This window comes from Rhinatrema bivittatum, chromosome 1, assembly GCF_901001135.1.
Source record: "Rhinatrema bivittatum chromosome 1, aRhiBiv1.1, whole genome shotgun sequence".
Taxonomy (NCBI): Eukaryota; Metazoa; Chordata; class Amphibia; order Gymnophiona; family Rhinatrematidae; genus Rhinatrema; species Rhinatrema bivittatum.
The window spans coordinates 277452459-277466669 of NC_042615.1; the positions used below are offsets into that span (position 1 = coordinate 277452459).

The following is a 14211-nucleotide window of genomic DNA, read 5'->3' on the forward strand; positions in this document are numbered from 1 at the left end:
GCATTAAGAAGAATATTCAAATAATTTCCTCATCTTCCTAATGCCCTGGCCATAAACAGCCGTTCCTTGGAGATTTCCTAACTGGGTGCTGACTCGGTCCAGTCCTACTTATTTTCTTTGATCACCCAGGATGACCAACCAAGGTGAGCAGGCTGCAAGACTGATCTGGTATATGCCAATACTCATCTTGAAAATCAAACAAAACAGAGTCAAAAACACATTACAAAATATTTTTTATTAAAGTTAAAACAGTGAAATACTGAAGGGTGATTTATTTTTTCAAGATTACATATTTGATTTTATTATAGCTCACAGTGGTTTTAAAATGCTTCATACAAATAGGTTGCATCAGCAGAAGACCCTGAATGCAAACAGCCCTTAAGTATATAAAGTGAATTGATTTTATCTGTTTATTTTTTTTGTAAAGATTGTGCACAGTAAGATATTCAGAAAAGTGAATTATAAAAGTGTAAAATGATTGTGCAGCTCACAGCATCATTCAAATGCATACACAGTCATACAGGCGCAAACATGCATGCACATACACACTCATTCTGCTACGGTATAAGGAGCGCTGTTCAGAAACTGACAGAGCAGGTGTGTTCAGCAGATCAGGAAGCGCCCTTGGGTGGATCCCCTCCAGGCACGTTTCAATACTCTTCACACCTCATTGGCTGGAATGAGGAATTTGTTCTGCAGTAATGCACAGCTGGTTGGCTCATATTAAAGCAGCAGTACTACCCCTATTTTTAAACTAAGCTAACAGGAGAAATAACATAAGAGTCTCTAATTTTATTATATTACTGAAGAGAAATAAGTGGTAGAAGTTTTCAGATTCTGCCATTTAGCCACTCCCACATTATTAGTCTTAAATAAATCAGGATGCTGGCAGGCCCACTGCCTACAGATACCTGTGACCCTCCCCATTACTCTGAGAGATGCAAAGTAATACTATGACTGATACACAGACCTCTGAAATCAAGAGGTGGGGGTCATAATTATTCTAGTCCAAATAAATATAAAAATAAGAAGGAAAAAAATAACAGATTTGGATAAATATGAATGGAAGTAATAAAAGCAAATGTGAGGTGAGAGCTAATAAACAGACAGTCTTTTGAGGAATGTAAGTACTACTGCTGCTTTAAAATGCAATGGAAAAAGAAAAGCGGCAAATTAACACAAAAACAATGTAGTAAAATAAGATTATATGAATATCTGTAGAACAGTGATCCTGGAATATTTCTAGGCAGTACTTTGTGGGTACTTGTACTGGCAGGAAAAACTGAGGGCCCAATGTACAAAGGTGCACACATCTTTTGCACACAAATGTGTTAATTCCACTGCAGCAAGGAGTTTTGTACACAAAAAAGGTGCCTGTAAAACTGTGTCCTGCTTAGTGCCCTCGGTGGAAATTCCATGCAAATGAGGACATTAAGTATTACCCCCCCAATGCAGAGACATGTGCTGGGTTACATGCAGATGGAGTAAAGTTTCCAGCCCTAGTGTCAATCTATGGGCAGAAGTTAGAAGTCTGGCATCAGCACCTGTAATCAGGATTTGTGCGCACAAAAAAAAAAAAAGTTTTCTGCACTGAAAGCATTTTTGTGCATATAAATGTTATTTATGCATAAATCATGTTGAGGGGACTCCCCCATTCTCCCCACCCCCTAAGTTAAAACATGCCTTTAGCCTGGCTGAATGCACATTTTAACTCCTGTTTGTGTGCACATTTTCCAGTCCCACTTTCTTTTAACTCCTTACTGCACTGGGAATTAAAGGATTTTTTCTTTATCCTGTGCACTGAGTTTCAGCACACCTTATTACATCGGGCCCTGAGAAAGAGAAACATTACCATATGCTGACTTGTGCTATCACTATCACACTGGGTGGGAGGCACTTAGAGGTCATCAACAATTTGAGTAAGGAAGCCAGGGAAACAAAGAGCATTCCAAGGACAGGATACTAAAACAACACATAGCATTAGTACCAAAAGATAGCAGGTCTGAAGAGGAGGAATCAGTTGAACCCTGGAGGTTTTAGAATGACACATAATGTGATTCTTTAATGTTTTACGCTCTTCCCCCAAGATCTCATAGGTGTCAACAGACTTTGCCCAAATTAAAAGATGGCTGCCGAGTGCCTCAGACTGCTTTATTTTATCTTCATATCTGTAAGGAGGATGCACATTCCTGCCACACCCCAATCCTGCTGTATATAAAATCGGGAATAAATAAAGGGCAGCACCACCAGAAAAGGCGTCTGCATCCAAAGGCAATAAACATCCCCACTTTCAAAAGGAGAGCGGTGTCAGGGGGATGGGGGAAGGGCAGTCAACACGCATGATTCCAGTGATGCAGGGCCAGACAAAAGAAAGAAAGAGATTCTGCTAATTAATACTGTCATGCCCTTTCCCAGAATGCAGCGAGGCCGTGGCAGGGAAAGGGCATTCCCAGACACCACTTTTTTTTTTTTTTTTTTAAGCTAGCCATTAGCTCCTACTCCCTTGGGCTTATAGCCCAACTGAAACCGGCATGGATATCGGACACCATTCACAACCATGCAGGGATATTTTTCCCTTTTTCATATCCTCTCTCAACTCACTTAATCCAGCCACTGCAGCGACAGTCCTCAGTCAGCGCTCGCACACCAGGCCTCCTTCAGCAATCTTGCAATTGCAAGCTCTAAATTCAGCCACTACCTCTCGCCATTGTGCAATAACTGAGACGTCCCTCCCCCAGGGACTGTGATTTAACATTTTCTTGATTTGTACAGAATACAGTAAATAGCTGGCTCCATGTTCGTTTATGCATTTAGACCTAGGCCAGAATTCCATCCTTGCCAGCATTTTGTGTGCTAGTAAGGCTGGGGGGGGGGGGGGGGAAGAAATGAGATTCAAATATTACTACAAGTAAGCAACTTGCAATTCGGAGGAATTTGATGCAGAGCAAATGTATTTTGTTCATGTAGTCAGCTGGCTCCTAGGCTCCAAGCATCTTTCCAATCAATTCACAGGCTTCTAGTTTCACAGACAATACTCCAGAGCAAAGTAAAGTGATAACTGGGGCAGATGAAATAGCAAGGGGTAGAAACCTTGAAAAATTTTGGAACAGGGGAAGATGATCATGCAACCTTTATGAATTTTGTCTTTCACCACTGAAAACAATTTAGTCCTCAGTATTTCTGGAAATTCACAGAACCCTCACGTTACACAAGGAGAAATCAGTCATTAAGTAGGAGCACATGAGAACAGGATGATACTTTCATCAGTCATAAAGTAGCCTAAAGCTTAATTTCCTATTCAAATGCTTTAGGAGCTGACTTTTTTTTTTTTTTTTAAGTGCACAAAGCAAAAACAGCTATTACTCACCAAGTTAATCTAATCCTCTAAATGAGGGTCGATTGGGAACGCAGCACCTCAAACTGTCCCCAGGGGAGAGGGGGACGGCTAAGACAAGGCGGCACCACCTTTTTACAAAAAGAAGACAGAAATCAAAGTATCTCATGCTGGAGTTAAAATTATTTCACTGATGAATCTGAAATTAATCTACTCACTTTTATAGAGAACTACCGAAACTAACAGGACACATATTTCTCTTTTTTGCCTCTGCCTTTTCACAGTCAATCAGGATTCCATTTTGAAACCTTCCAACAACTTTATATTCACAACCACAAGCACAGTTTAGCAATACACTGCCATCCACCACTGATACCCACGTGCAGAAAACAGCCTTCTTAACAACTTGCTCACAAGGTTTTGGGGTTTGTTTGTTTTTTACACCTTTTTGTTGAGTATGCAGCTGGAAAAATGAAAATATGTTGGGAAAAGATGGGAGAAAGTGCCAGATATTCCTCTCCAGTAGCTCAGGCAAAAATAAGTAGCTTTCAATGCTGGAAATATATCTTGCTCTCTTTCTCATTATTATCCACGAGTGATTGTACACAGATGTTTTCTGCAAGTTCAAATGAATTCCCCCTCCCCCAGGGATTTTAGTATTCTAAGATACACACAACACTTGACTGCAAAAATCTCCCGAAAGTTGGCACCTCTTGCCTAGCATCACTAGCTCTTACGCAGCCAATTGGCATAGCGCAAGTCCATGCCAGGTCTAAATTATATATATATACAAAGCCAAAAAGCACTCATGCATGTCTACTGTTAAACACAAGTCCGGCTCTTTGTTATGGAAGCATTGACTTTTGATTCATCCAAATTCCTCCAGCTTTCCAAGGTTTTTATGTAATTTTCAGGTCTTTTTTTGTAGCTACTGGCACATTTATACTGCTGGGAACAACTATTGCAAGATGCCTACTAATTTTTTTTAAGATACCAGTCATTTTAAAAGGTCTTCTCTTTGTAGCTCTTTTGAACATGAATGTTACAAACTAAAGACATCATTGTAATTAGAAAATAAAGATCCACAATTTTTTTTTTCTTATGGAGTAAATTCATGATTTTCCCCAGAATTTGCAAAGACAAATGCATAGTCCTGTGCTTGAGTAGTAAACTTTGGGCCTTATTTAATAAAGATCTTTTTTCTAAAGGCACAAAATGGAGGGAGATCCGTTTTTGAAAAAGGCCCTTAGTATTGCAAAGAGAGCAGGGGACCCACATAGAGAACCAAGGCTGTCTTTCCTGTTCCAATGCATCAATTTAGGCCGCTGTAGTGAAAAGCTGAAATGGAAATATAGCCAACAGGATTTCAGGAACAAAGCTAGAGGTTCTAACCTCTGTTAGCCTTCTGTCCTAATGCCTATATCTTATGGATAAGCCAGAACTACACCAAGTCATGCAGTTAAAATCTAAGTCTAAAGTGTAAATCCTCATAACAATACAATCTCTCTAATTTTTCATTTCTTTGTCACTGTCTCTCATTTGACAGCACATTATTTAGGTCAGGGTTCCTTCTGAATGTGCTGTATAATAAACCAGGCAGCATTCCCAGGTAACTGGAAGTACATGAAAAAGACAAGCAGATGAGAATTGCTATGGTTATTCTTCACTACCTAGCTGGACAGTATCAAAAGAGAGGGGAGAGAGACTGGCTCTTCCCAAGCAAGAAAGTGTATCTTGCCAACATCAATCTTTCATAAACTCATCAACAGGCGTTGAGGCCTCATTCTCTAGAGATCAGTAGTAGTTCAGTTTTGTTGTGTTATAGGGCCCAGTACATATTCCACCCACTTTAAATAGCAGATATAAAGTTATCTAAGAGGCCTTTGGCACAAAATGTTCCAAACATTAGTAAAATAATACTATCCAAAAAAGATTCAATTTGTGGGAAAGTCACGAGCCAGAGCAGATCTAACCCCAGACACTCAAGATACCAGAGAGAAGAAAAGTTAACAAAAACAGATACATTATCAGAAGGGCATGACGCTGAGACACAACTGGTACTGTCACCAGTTGAGTTCACGGCATTAGCTAGCAAAAGCCTATCACTTCTCTTGCAAAGTAAACACATTAGAGTAGAAAATCTCTTCTTTTGCAATCCCTTCAGATATTCATACAATTCAGAAAACTGGTAAGACAAGATTTTCTCAAATTTTGAAGCAATGAATGGAATGTCAGCCAAGGTGCTCCAAAACTTATGAGCGATGCTCAGTATCCAGTAGCAATAGCCGAAAGAGCTAATCCAATGAGGAAATAAATGTGGCAGCAAAGGTTCTGCCTTACATCTGAGCAGTAGCTCTTCTCTACATTAGCTGGCAAAACCTTTTTAAAATCCAAGCAAAACCATCAGGCTAAGACTGACATCAAAGATGAATATCAAGGAAAATGCTTAAGGAATCAAAGGGTTAAAGAAAATGAAAAATTCAAAAAGTGCAGGGAGCTGCTTTGGAAACCATCAGGTAAGAAAGGCCAACTGGAGAGATAATTTTGTAATGATGACCATTTCTCCTCTTATCACAGCATCTTTCACCTCTATCTGTAGTACAGAGGCAGCTTTGGCTGAGACAAGGAGATGCACTATGCCAAGGAAAAGTAGTTAAGAGCACAGAGCTATAAACCTAGATATCCCAGGTTATTTCTTGTCTCTACTAATACTAACTATGACCCTGAGCAAGCAAAGTAGCCTCCATATACCAAAAAATAGGCTGTAAGCTCTTTGAAGTACAAAAATAGTAACCATGGAGCTTATCTTTCACAGCCCTGTATACACTAATCATGCTAGAAAAGGATTATGATTTTTGTAGTAATCAGACCACTGTGTTGATGACAAAGATAGAGTTGGAGGTAAAGCAGATGACTATGTGGGACCAGGTTCAGGCTCCTGTGGAAAAACATGAAAGGGTGCCAGAATCCATGCTATGAAAATTTTTACTGGCATCCTGTCTCAAAGCCTGATGAAATATCAGTCCCAACACCACTGGACCTCTGTCATAAGCAATATGCATCCCTGAAGTGTCAAGAAGCAAATCTATTCCCAGATATCAGCTCCATGCCTAGCTGAAAACCAAAGCTTGCAGCAGACACATTTTCCAGAACATGATCAAGAACTGAACCTCAGCCAACACACATGCAACCTAGAACGGAGAACATAAAAGTTTATGCTCTAAACCAGAAGAAGAGGAATTCCAGAACACCAGAAGAGAGTACCAAAAGCCCCTCACTGGTATGAGAAAACCAAACAATACTTTTTAAGGAACTCATTTTCTAAACCAGAACATTTTGAGATCCAGAATATGAAAGCGCTCTCTCTTTTGAATCTAGAAGTCAAAGGAGAAGCAGTTTCATTCTTTCACAGAAACTTAGGAAGCCTCATTGACCCGATGCCAAAAACTTATACCATATCAGCTACTGCTATGAATTCCAGACTCTGAAGATTCCCGTTCCCCCAAACTAGGCACTGACATCTACTATGTCTAGACAAAAAGTGTTTTAAGAGAAAACTTCCTCCTCTCCCTCACATGACCAGGACCGAGAATATAAAAGCTAATTTCTCAAATATGAATTTAAGTTTGAAAAGGCTCATCTTTCAGTACCAGAAATAGGATCTGACTCATCCCAGAGACTTCCAGAATAAGGCAAAAAATAGCACCTTCACAGATCATTTTTTTTCTCTCAACTGAGACGTTAGGAAGGGAGAGGGGAAAATGGGGAGATGGGGCAGTTAAGAAAGCTCAAGACAAACAGTTTTTGCCTTTGATCTTGCCTTCAAACCCATCTCGCACAACCCCTTATAAATGTTCTCCCTTCTCTTAAATCCAACAGTAAATATCCTTAAAATGTGTTATTTAATAATGTCCTGGTAAACAATTTCACAAGGTGTTTGTTGGATTGTTGCAGGCTCAGGATGTGAAGGGTGGGATCCAGAAGAATGTTTGCAGATTCCACAGCTCCTCAATGCATAGCATCCTTTCTACCTGCTGAAAAGGCACTATGAGGTCACAGGAAAAAAGGAAGTGATTTGGAGAACAAGGACTAGGGGCTTGCTTTGTAAACTAAAACTGGACTTGTAAATACCTGTAAACAAATGATACAAAGTTTGGATGGTTAAAGGTCATCACAGAGTTCAGAATTTAAGCAGTTCATACTGAGGTTGGACGTTTTGCTCCCACACTTGAAGTCCACATGAACATCCTTTCCTCCTGCTGTGGAAGCCCCTGCAGTGGCCTTGGGTTGGTATTTTGGCATGGACATAAAAGAGGTGACCCTTGCAGGGACTGTGGAGAGGTACTTATGCTATATGTGTGATTTTAATAAGTGGAGTTACTCTGTACTGTAAATGCTCATAATACTGACTCTCTTCCCTGTATTCTAGTATGCCATGCTCCACTGACGAGGTAAGTTTAGCTAGAGGTGCTCTCACCAGGCATGGTGAGACCAGCACTAGGCATTTTTTCAAAACTGGAACCAAGGCACAGTTTCTAGCACTAAACACTGTCCCCGTCCCCTAAAAGAAATGGAGAATCTAGTACTAGGTACTAATCCTTTTATCATATCATCAGAAATTCCCCAAACGAACACTTTCCTTCACTTTTTATAAAAACTGAAAATATCCTCGGTGCTGGATAGCAACCTCATTGTTTTCTCCTACAGAATCAGAGTGCCCGGTGCTAGACCAGGCTAGGATTATCCCGATGTGGACGGTGAAGGCTATCCTGGTGTCTAGTGTTCATTGTCTTAAAAGTTCATGCTAGTGAGGACAGCCCTTTGGGTCCACACGATCCCATCTTCATCTTGTGCTTTCCGTGGACTAAAGAAGAGTTTCACGAGTCCTAAAGAAATAAACATAAAATAGGAGAACCAGTCCAAACCAGTCAGGCCAACGTGAGCATGCTGGTCACTGAAATGTCTGCATTCATTTGCTTTGAGGAGAACATTCATTCCCAGCCTTCCTAATGTCTTCTTTTTAAATACTCAAGACACCCTGGTGCCAAGGCATGGAGATCTAGGCATCTTGAAAGTTACAAGACACCTTCCCAATATGTGCTTCTTTAGCTCCTCCAGCACATCACAGGAGAGTAGCTGAAGTGTGGTAAACCCTGCCTAGCTAGCATCCAGAGGTTTCCTTTCACTGTCTGGAGAGAAGTAGTCAAACTCTTTAAACCCAGATTCAGACCCACGACTTCTAGACAGCATGCTCCTCTTGGCTGGCGAGCAGCTGAAATGTAGGACCTCAGCCACAGGGTTCTGTTGTCCCATCACCTTCTTCTTTCATCCTTGTCAGTAAAGGCACAAGCGACTCTTAGCATGAAAAAAAAAAGCTTTCCCTCACCCACCCGAGTCAGCCTCCTCATCACCATCCTTCTCTCTCTTTCATGAGCTCAGGATACATGGGAGGAAGATGATGACTGGCGCCAGAAACACCACTTTCTCTTGCTGTGCTGCTTATAAAGGAGCTGCTCCTCCCGCTCTCGTTCTTTCTTTGAGCGCAAGTAACGGTCCTCTTCTTTCAGATACCAGACAGGAGGCCACCGATATTTCTCAAAGTGAGCCTTATTTTCTGGAAAAAAAACAACAAAAACATAGGGACAAACGTTAAAGGAATGCTACTTCCTCACACAGCTGCTAACATTCTAGGAGGTCACAGTTGCACAAAACGTTTAACTAGTTTGAAGGTAGTTTTGGGACCTTGCGGTAATCCATGAGGGAGGGATGCGCACAAGGACCACAAGTTTCAAAGCAAACCTCTGCACATAAAAGTATGCACAAACTCACTCTCCCAAAGTTACGTCTGCTCTTTGCAGCACATAAGTCATGTGTGCAAATTTATGTTCACGCTTTGAAACTCAAAAGTTATGTACATAAATCCACACTCTGCCCCCAAGAGCGTCTCTTTTGTGCATGTAAAAGTAAAGAGAAATCATATTCTGTGCATACTTTTATAGTTACAAACCCCAGACAATTTCACAACAAGCCATTTATGTGCAGAAATCCGGGGGGTTTATTTTGCGCATAAATGGCTTTGAAATCTCACCCCTGTATGTGGAACTATTTACCTCCCAGGACGCAATCAAAACTTGAACTACCCATACTCTGGGAATTTGAACTTCAAATCTAAATGGCTCTCAGAGAACACTTTGGAGCAGTGCTTCTCAACCTAGTCCTCGGGGCACACCTAGCCAGTCAGGTTTTTAGCATATCCACAATGAATATGCAGGAGCTCGATTTGCATAGAATAGAAGAAGAGGTGCAGGCAAGTCTAGCTCCTGCATATTCATTGTGGATATCCTGAAATCCTAACCGGCTAGGTGTCTCCCAAGGACTGGGCTGAAAAACCCTGTGTGACTAAGCATACATAAAATGTCCTCAGAACAGTATAAAGGATCGGTCCCAACTGCCTGGTCCCGGTCAACCTTAAAACAAGGCATTCTGGGTGCAGAATTCAGTACCTGCCCCCTTAATGTGCCCCGATCCATCTCTCTGGAGCGCCCAATGTAAAATACAAATGGACTGCTGCAGTAAAATGGAAGCACTAGGGGAAACTGTGCACACCTAGTGCCTCCTTGGCAGCAAGTACCTGGGAGAGGTGGCTGTCAGTCACTTAGGAAAACAGACACTCAATTTTAGAGCGTCCGTTTTCCTAACCTGTGCATAGCCAAAGGTTAGGAAAATGGACACTAGTTAATTGAGTGTCCCACCAGCACCCTTTTTTTTTAATGTTTTTTTTTGGGACATTTAAATTTTGTAGTTCCTCCGACTTGGTATCGCCACAATATTAAGTCAAAGGAAGTACTGAATAGCAGTATTTTCTGCTTTTCTGTACACTTTTTGGGCTCCTCCAAAATTAATGCCTGCTCTGGGCAGGCACTAATTTTGGCAAGTAAAAATGTGCGCCTTGGGGAGTTGGGGAATAGATAATAGCCTCATCAACATGCATTTGCATGTGATGAGCGCTATTACCTAGGTGCGATTGGGTGCGCTAACCCTTGATTTCCATCGTGGTTATGGACACGCGTCCAAAATGCTCATCCAATCGTAGGTTGCGCCATGTACTGCAGCCAGTGCATCGGCCTGTATGTTGGGGGCTTTGGTAGCGCCCTTCACTCTGGTGTTGACACTTATATGATCCTGGTGGAGATGGACGAATCTCAGGCGCAGGCACCAGCTGAATTTGGGACTGGAGCACACCCTCAGAAGGAAGGAGCAAATTAATCAAGACTGCAGGGATCATGAACCTCCAAGCAACAGTGTCCTGTGTTCATGGAGAGCAGTAGCAATGTCTGAGCATGACTAACCCACTTCCTGAGGTCTATGCCGAACAGAAAGTTGAAGGCTTGAAGACAAAGAAAAAAGGTGAGGAAGGCGCCAAAGCTGAGAATAACCTCTTTAAGCCAGGATATACAGCTGGCAGAAGAGAATTCAGAGAGTGTTCGGGAGCATTGAGCTACTATCCATCAGAAAGTGGCAGAGGCCGAGAAGGCCAAGGAAGGAAAGAAGATGGAAGTCCCAAAGATTCAGCTTGGAGAGGACCAAGCTGCAAGATGGGACTAATGAAGTGAACATTCTGGAGAGGGAGATTCTGGGACTAGCCAAGGCAGGTGGGTCCAGAGAAACAAGAGGAAATCTGGGGTTTGGTAAAAGAGAAGCGGAGGTTGTAGAGGGAACCTTGGCTGAGAATCCCAAAAGGGTGGAGGAAGGGTAGCTCGGTGAAAGGACCCCAGCTGAAGTGGATTTTCTTGGGTTAAAGAGCAAGGCATTCCCTAGTTTAGGACCTTCTAACCCAATACTGGCAGGGGCTGGAGAAGGAAAAAGAAAGCCCCAGGATAGGGCAGAAACAAAGCAAAAGAAAAGTAGATTCCTACGGTGGTACATAGCCCTGGTAAGACTGAGCTTTGGTGGTGGTGGTGGTGGGTAGGTATGTGAAGGAGAATACATAAAAGGCCCTCAGAACAGTGCAAAGGACCAGTGCAGGGCAGCTCCCCTGAGGAGGAATATAGCTTAGGCTCAGAAGAGAGCAGAGAAGGCAGCGCCTCCATTATAGCTAATGGATCGTACCACAAAGGCTGTGGTGAGTTAAGGAGAAGGCAGCTCCTAACATATCTGGCCTATTGATTGTTGACACTGAACACTGCTGAAGTAAGCATTATATATATATATAGTTTTGACTGCACTGGATAAAGATTATGCAAGTGGAAAGCCAGAGTTTGAATGAATTTGTCCTCTGGAAGCCTTAGACTGCTTGGGCACATTCACACCCTGCTTTAGAGTTTGAGAAACCACAACTTTTAACATTGTGTGGCTGGAGATAAAAAGAAATGTAGAGATTACTTACCTGATAATCTCCTTTTCCTTAGTGTATGCAGATGGACTCAGAACAAGTGGGTATAGTGTGCTCGTGCTAGCAGTTGGAGACGGATCTGACGTCAGCATGGGTACATATACCCCCACAGGAAGTGAAGCAACTCAGTAATCTTCCTTGCAAAAGCTGTTATGGATATATGTGTGACTGACCGATCAAGTAATTAATGAAACAGGACTCCCCTGACCGACTGATAGTAGCTGGAGACCGCCGCGCTCCCAACCGGAAGGCGTCGACACCTGGCAGAGTGGATGCTCTCGTGTAAGAAATGACATGCCTTATCTTGAATTGGTGAAACCCATGTATACTGGCAGCCGGGCGGGATGCTGAGTCCATCTGCATACACTAAGGAAAAGGAGATTATCAGATAAGTAATCTCTACATTTCCTAGCGTGTAGCAGATGGACTCAGAACAAGTGGGATGTACAAAAGCAAATCGCAGGCAGGCTAACCGGACTGCCCGTGCCTCTAGGCAGTTGATGTTCCACCCTGACTCTTCTCTGTTCCACCGCCCTTGGGCGGTGAGCTCTTCGCAGTGTGCTCCCCAGCCGCTCAGGCTGGCATCTGTGGTGAGCAGGGTCCATGTGGGGGAGGACATCTGCGACCCCCTGCTCGTGTGGTCGGACTGCAACCACCACCTTAGCTGGGTCCGCACTCTGGCGGGTAGAGGTAGATGCATGGAGTAATTCCGGAAGCGTGGGCTCCATCGAGAGAGGAGGGAGCATTGTAGTGGTCTCATATGGGCCCGCGCCCAAGGTACCACTTCCAGGGTGGATGCCATGAGACCGAGAACCTGCAGATAATCCCAAGCTATGGGCCGGCTGGCTCCCATCAAGGACTGTAGACGAGTCTGGAGTTTTAACCTTCTCTTGGTGGTGAGCCTGACTGTCTGCCTGGGTGTCGAACCGGACTCCCAGGTATTCCAGTGATTGGGAAGGCCGTAGGCAACTCTTGCTTAGGTTGATTACCCATCCCAGGCTTTCCAGAAGGGAGATCACTCTGTTGGTTGCCCGATGGCTCTCCTCTCGGGATTTTGCCCTGATCAGCCAATCGTCTAGGTAGGGATGGACAAGGATTCCTTCCCGTCTGAGCGCTGCTGCTACCACTACGATCACCTTGGTGAAGGTCCGCGGCGCCGTGGCTAACCCAAAGGGCAAAGCCCGGAATTGGAAGTGTCGTCCCAGAACCTTGAAGCGTAGGTAGCGCTGATGATCCTGATGGATCGGGATATGCAGGTAGGCTTCTGACAAGTCTAAGGCCGTGAGGAATTCCCCTGGCTGTACTGCAGTCTTGACTGAGCGCAGAGTTTCCATGCGAAACCTTGGGACCTTTAAGTATCGGTTGACTGACTTGAGGTCCAAGACGGGTCGGAAAGTGCCCTCTTTCTTGGGTACCATGAAATAAATGGAATAGTGCCCAGAATCCAATTCCCATGCAGGTACTGGGATTATGGCTTTCAAGGACATGAGCCTCGCCAGGGTAGCTTCCAATGTCGCCTTCTTGTGGATTGGACATGGAGATTCCACAAACCTGTCCGGAGGGATGTGATGGAAGTCCAGATAATACCCCTCTCGGATGATGGCGAGGACCCACTGGTCCGACGTAATCTCGACCCATCTGGGGTAGAAGAGGGTTAGCCTGCCCCCTATGGCTTCGTCCCCCGGATGGATCGGCTGATTCTCATTGTGAGGTGTGGCCGGGACCTGAACCCGAGCCGGCTCCCCTCTCGTGCTGCTTGGTCCGAAAGGACTGGTTCCTGGCCTGAGGGCGAGGTGCCTGGTAGCGACTCCTATAGGGAGTGAAGCGTTGGGAGCTTCTACCTCTGGAGGGCCTCGGAAAGGCGCGCTGGTTCCTCTTGGACTTGTCTTCCGGCAGCCGAGGTACTGGAGAGGCGCCCCATGTGCTGGCCAGTTTATCTAGGTCGCTGCCGAACAGAAGAGAACCCTTGAACGGCATTCTAGTGAGACGTGTCTTAGAAGGAGCATCGGCTGACCAGTTCCGTATCCAGAGCTGCCTCCTGGCTGCTACGGAGGATGATACCCCCTTGGCTGTCGTTTACAGTCTAAGGTGTGCAAATTCCTCTCACCCTGGTGAGAGTAAGGTCTTGGGAAGAAGATGGGCAAAACTATGGACTGATTCAAATGGAATTCCGTAACTACCTTGGGAAGGAATTTCGGATGTGTACCGAGTACCACTCGGTCATGTAGGAATTTTGTATAGGGTGAGTATGTGACAAGTGCTTGTAACTCACTAACCCTTCTAGCAGATGTGATAGCTATTAAGAAGATAGTCTTCCATTTGAGAAATTTAAAATCGCAGGAATTTTTGGGTTCAAAAGGAGAATGCATGAGTCGTGTTAAGACCACATTAAGGTCCCATTCTGTGACTGGTGGTCGTATTGGGGGTTTAAGGTGAAGTAAATCTCTCATAAACCTACTGAGAAGGGGTAGCGCTGAAATCGAGG

General features: G+C 43.8%; 1 protein-coding gene across 4 annotated transcripts in view; it reads right to left on the reverse strand.

The window, feature by feature from the left end:
• Positions 1 to 216: 216 nt before the first annotated feature.
• Positions 217 to 14211, reverse strand: part of LOC115087782 (rho-related BTB domain-containing protein 2-like) — a 173812-nt gene continuing 159817 nt past the window's right edge. For 3 of the 4 annotated variants that reach the window (XM_029595360.1, XM_029595340.1, XM_029595350.1), the window contains exon 11: positions 217 to 8948. In XM_029595360.1, coding sequence (XP_029451220.1) covers positions 8770 to 8948 — 179 coding nt within the window. In that variant the 3' untranslated portion in view covers positions 217 to 8769. The remainder of the gene's footprint in view (positions 8949 to 14211) is intronic. The other variant, XM_029595368.1, reaches the window with a different exon arrangement.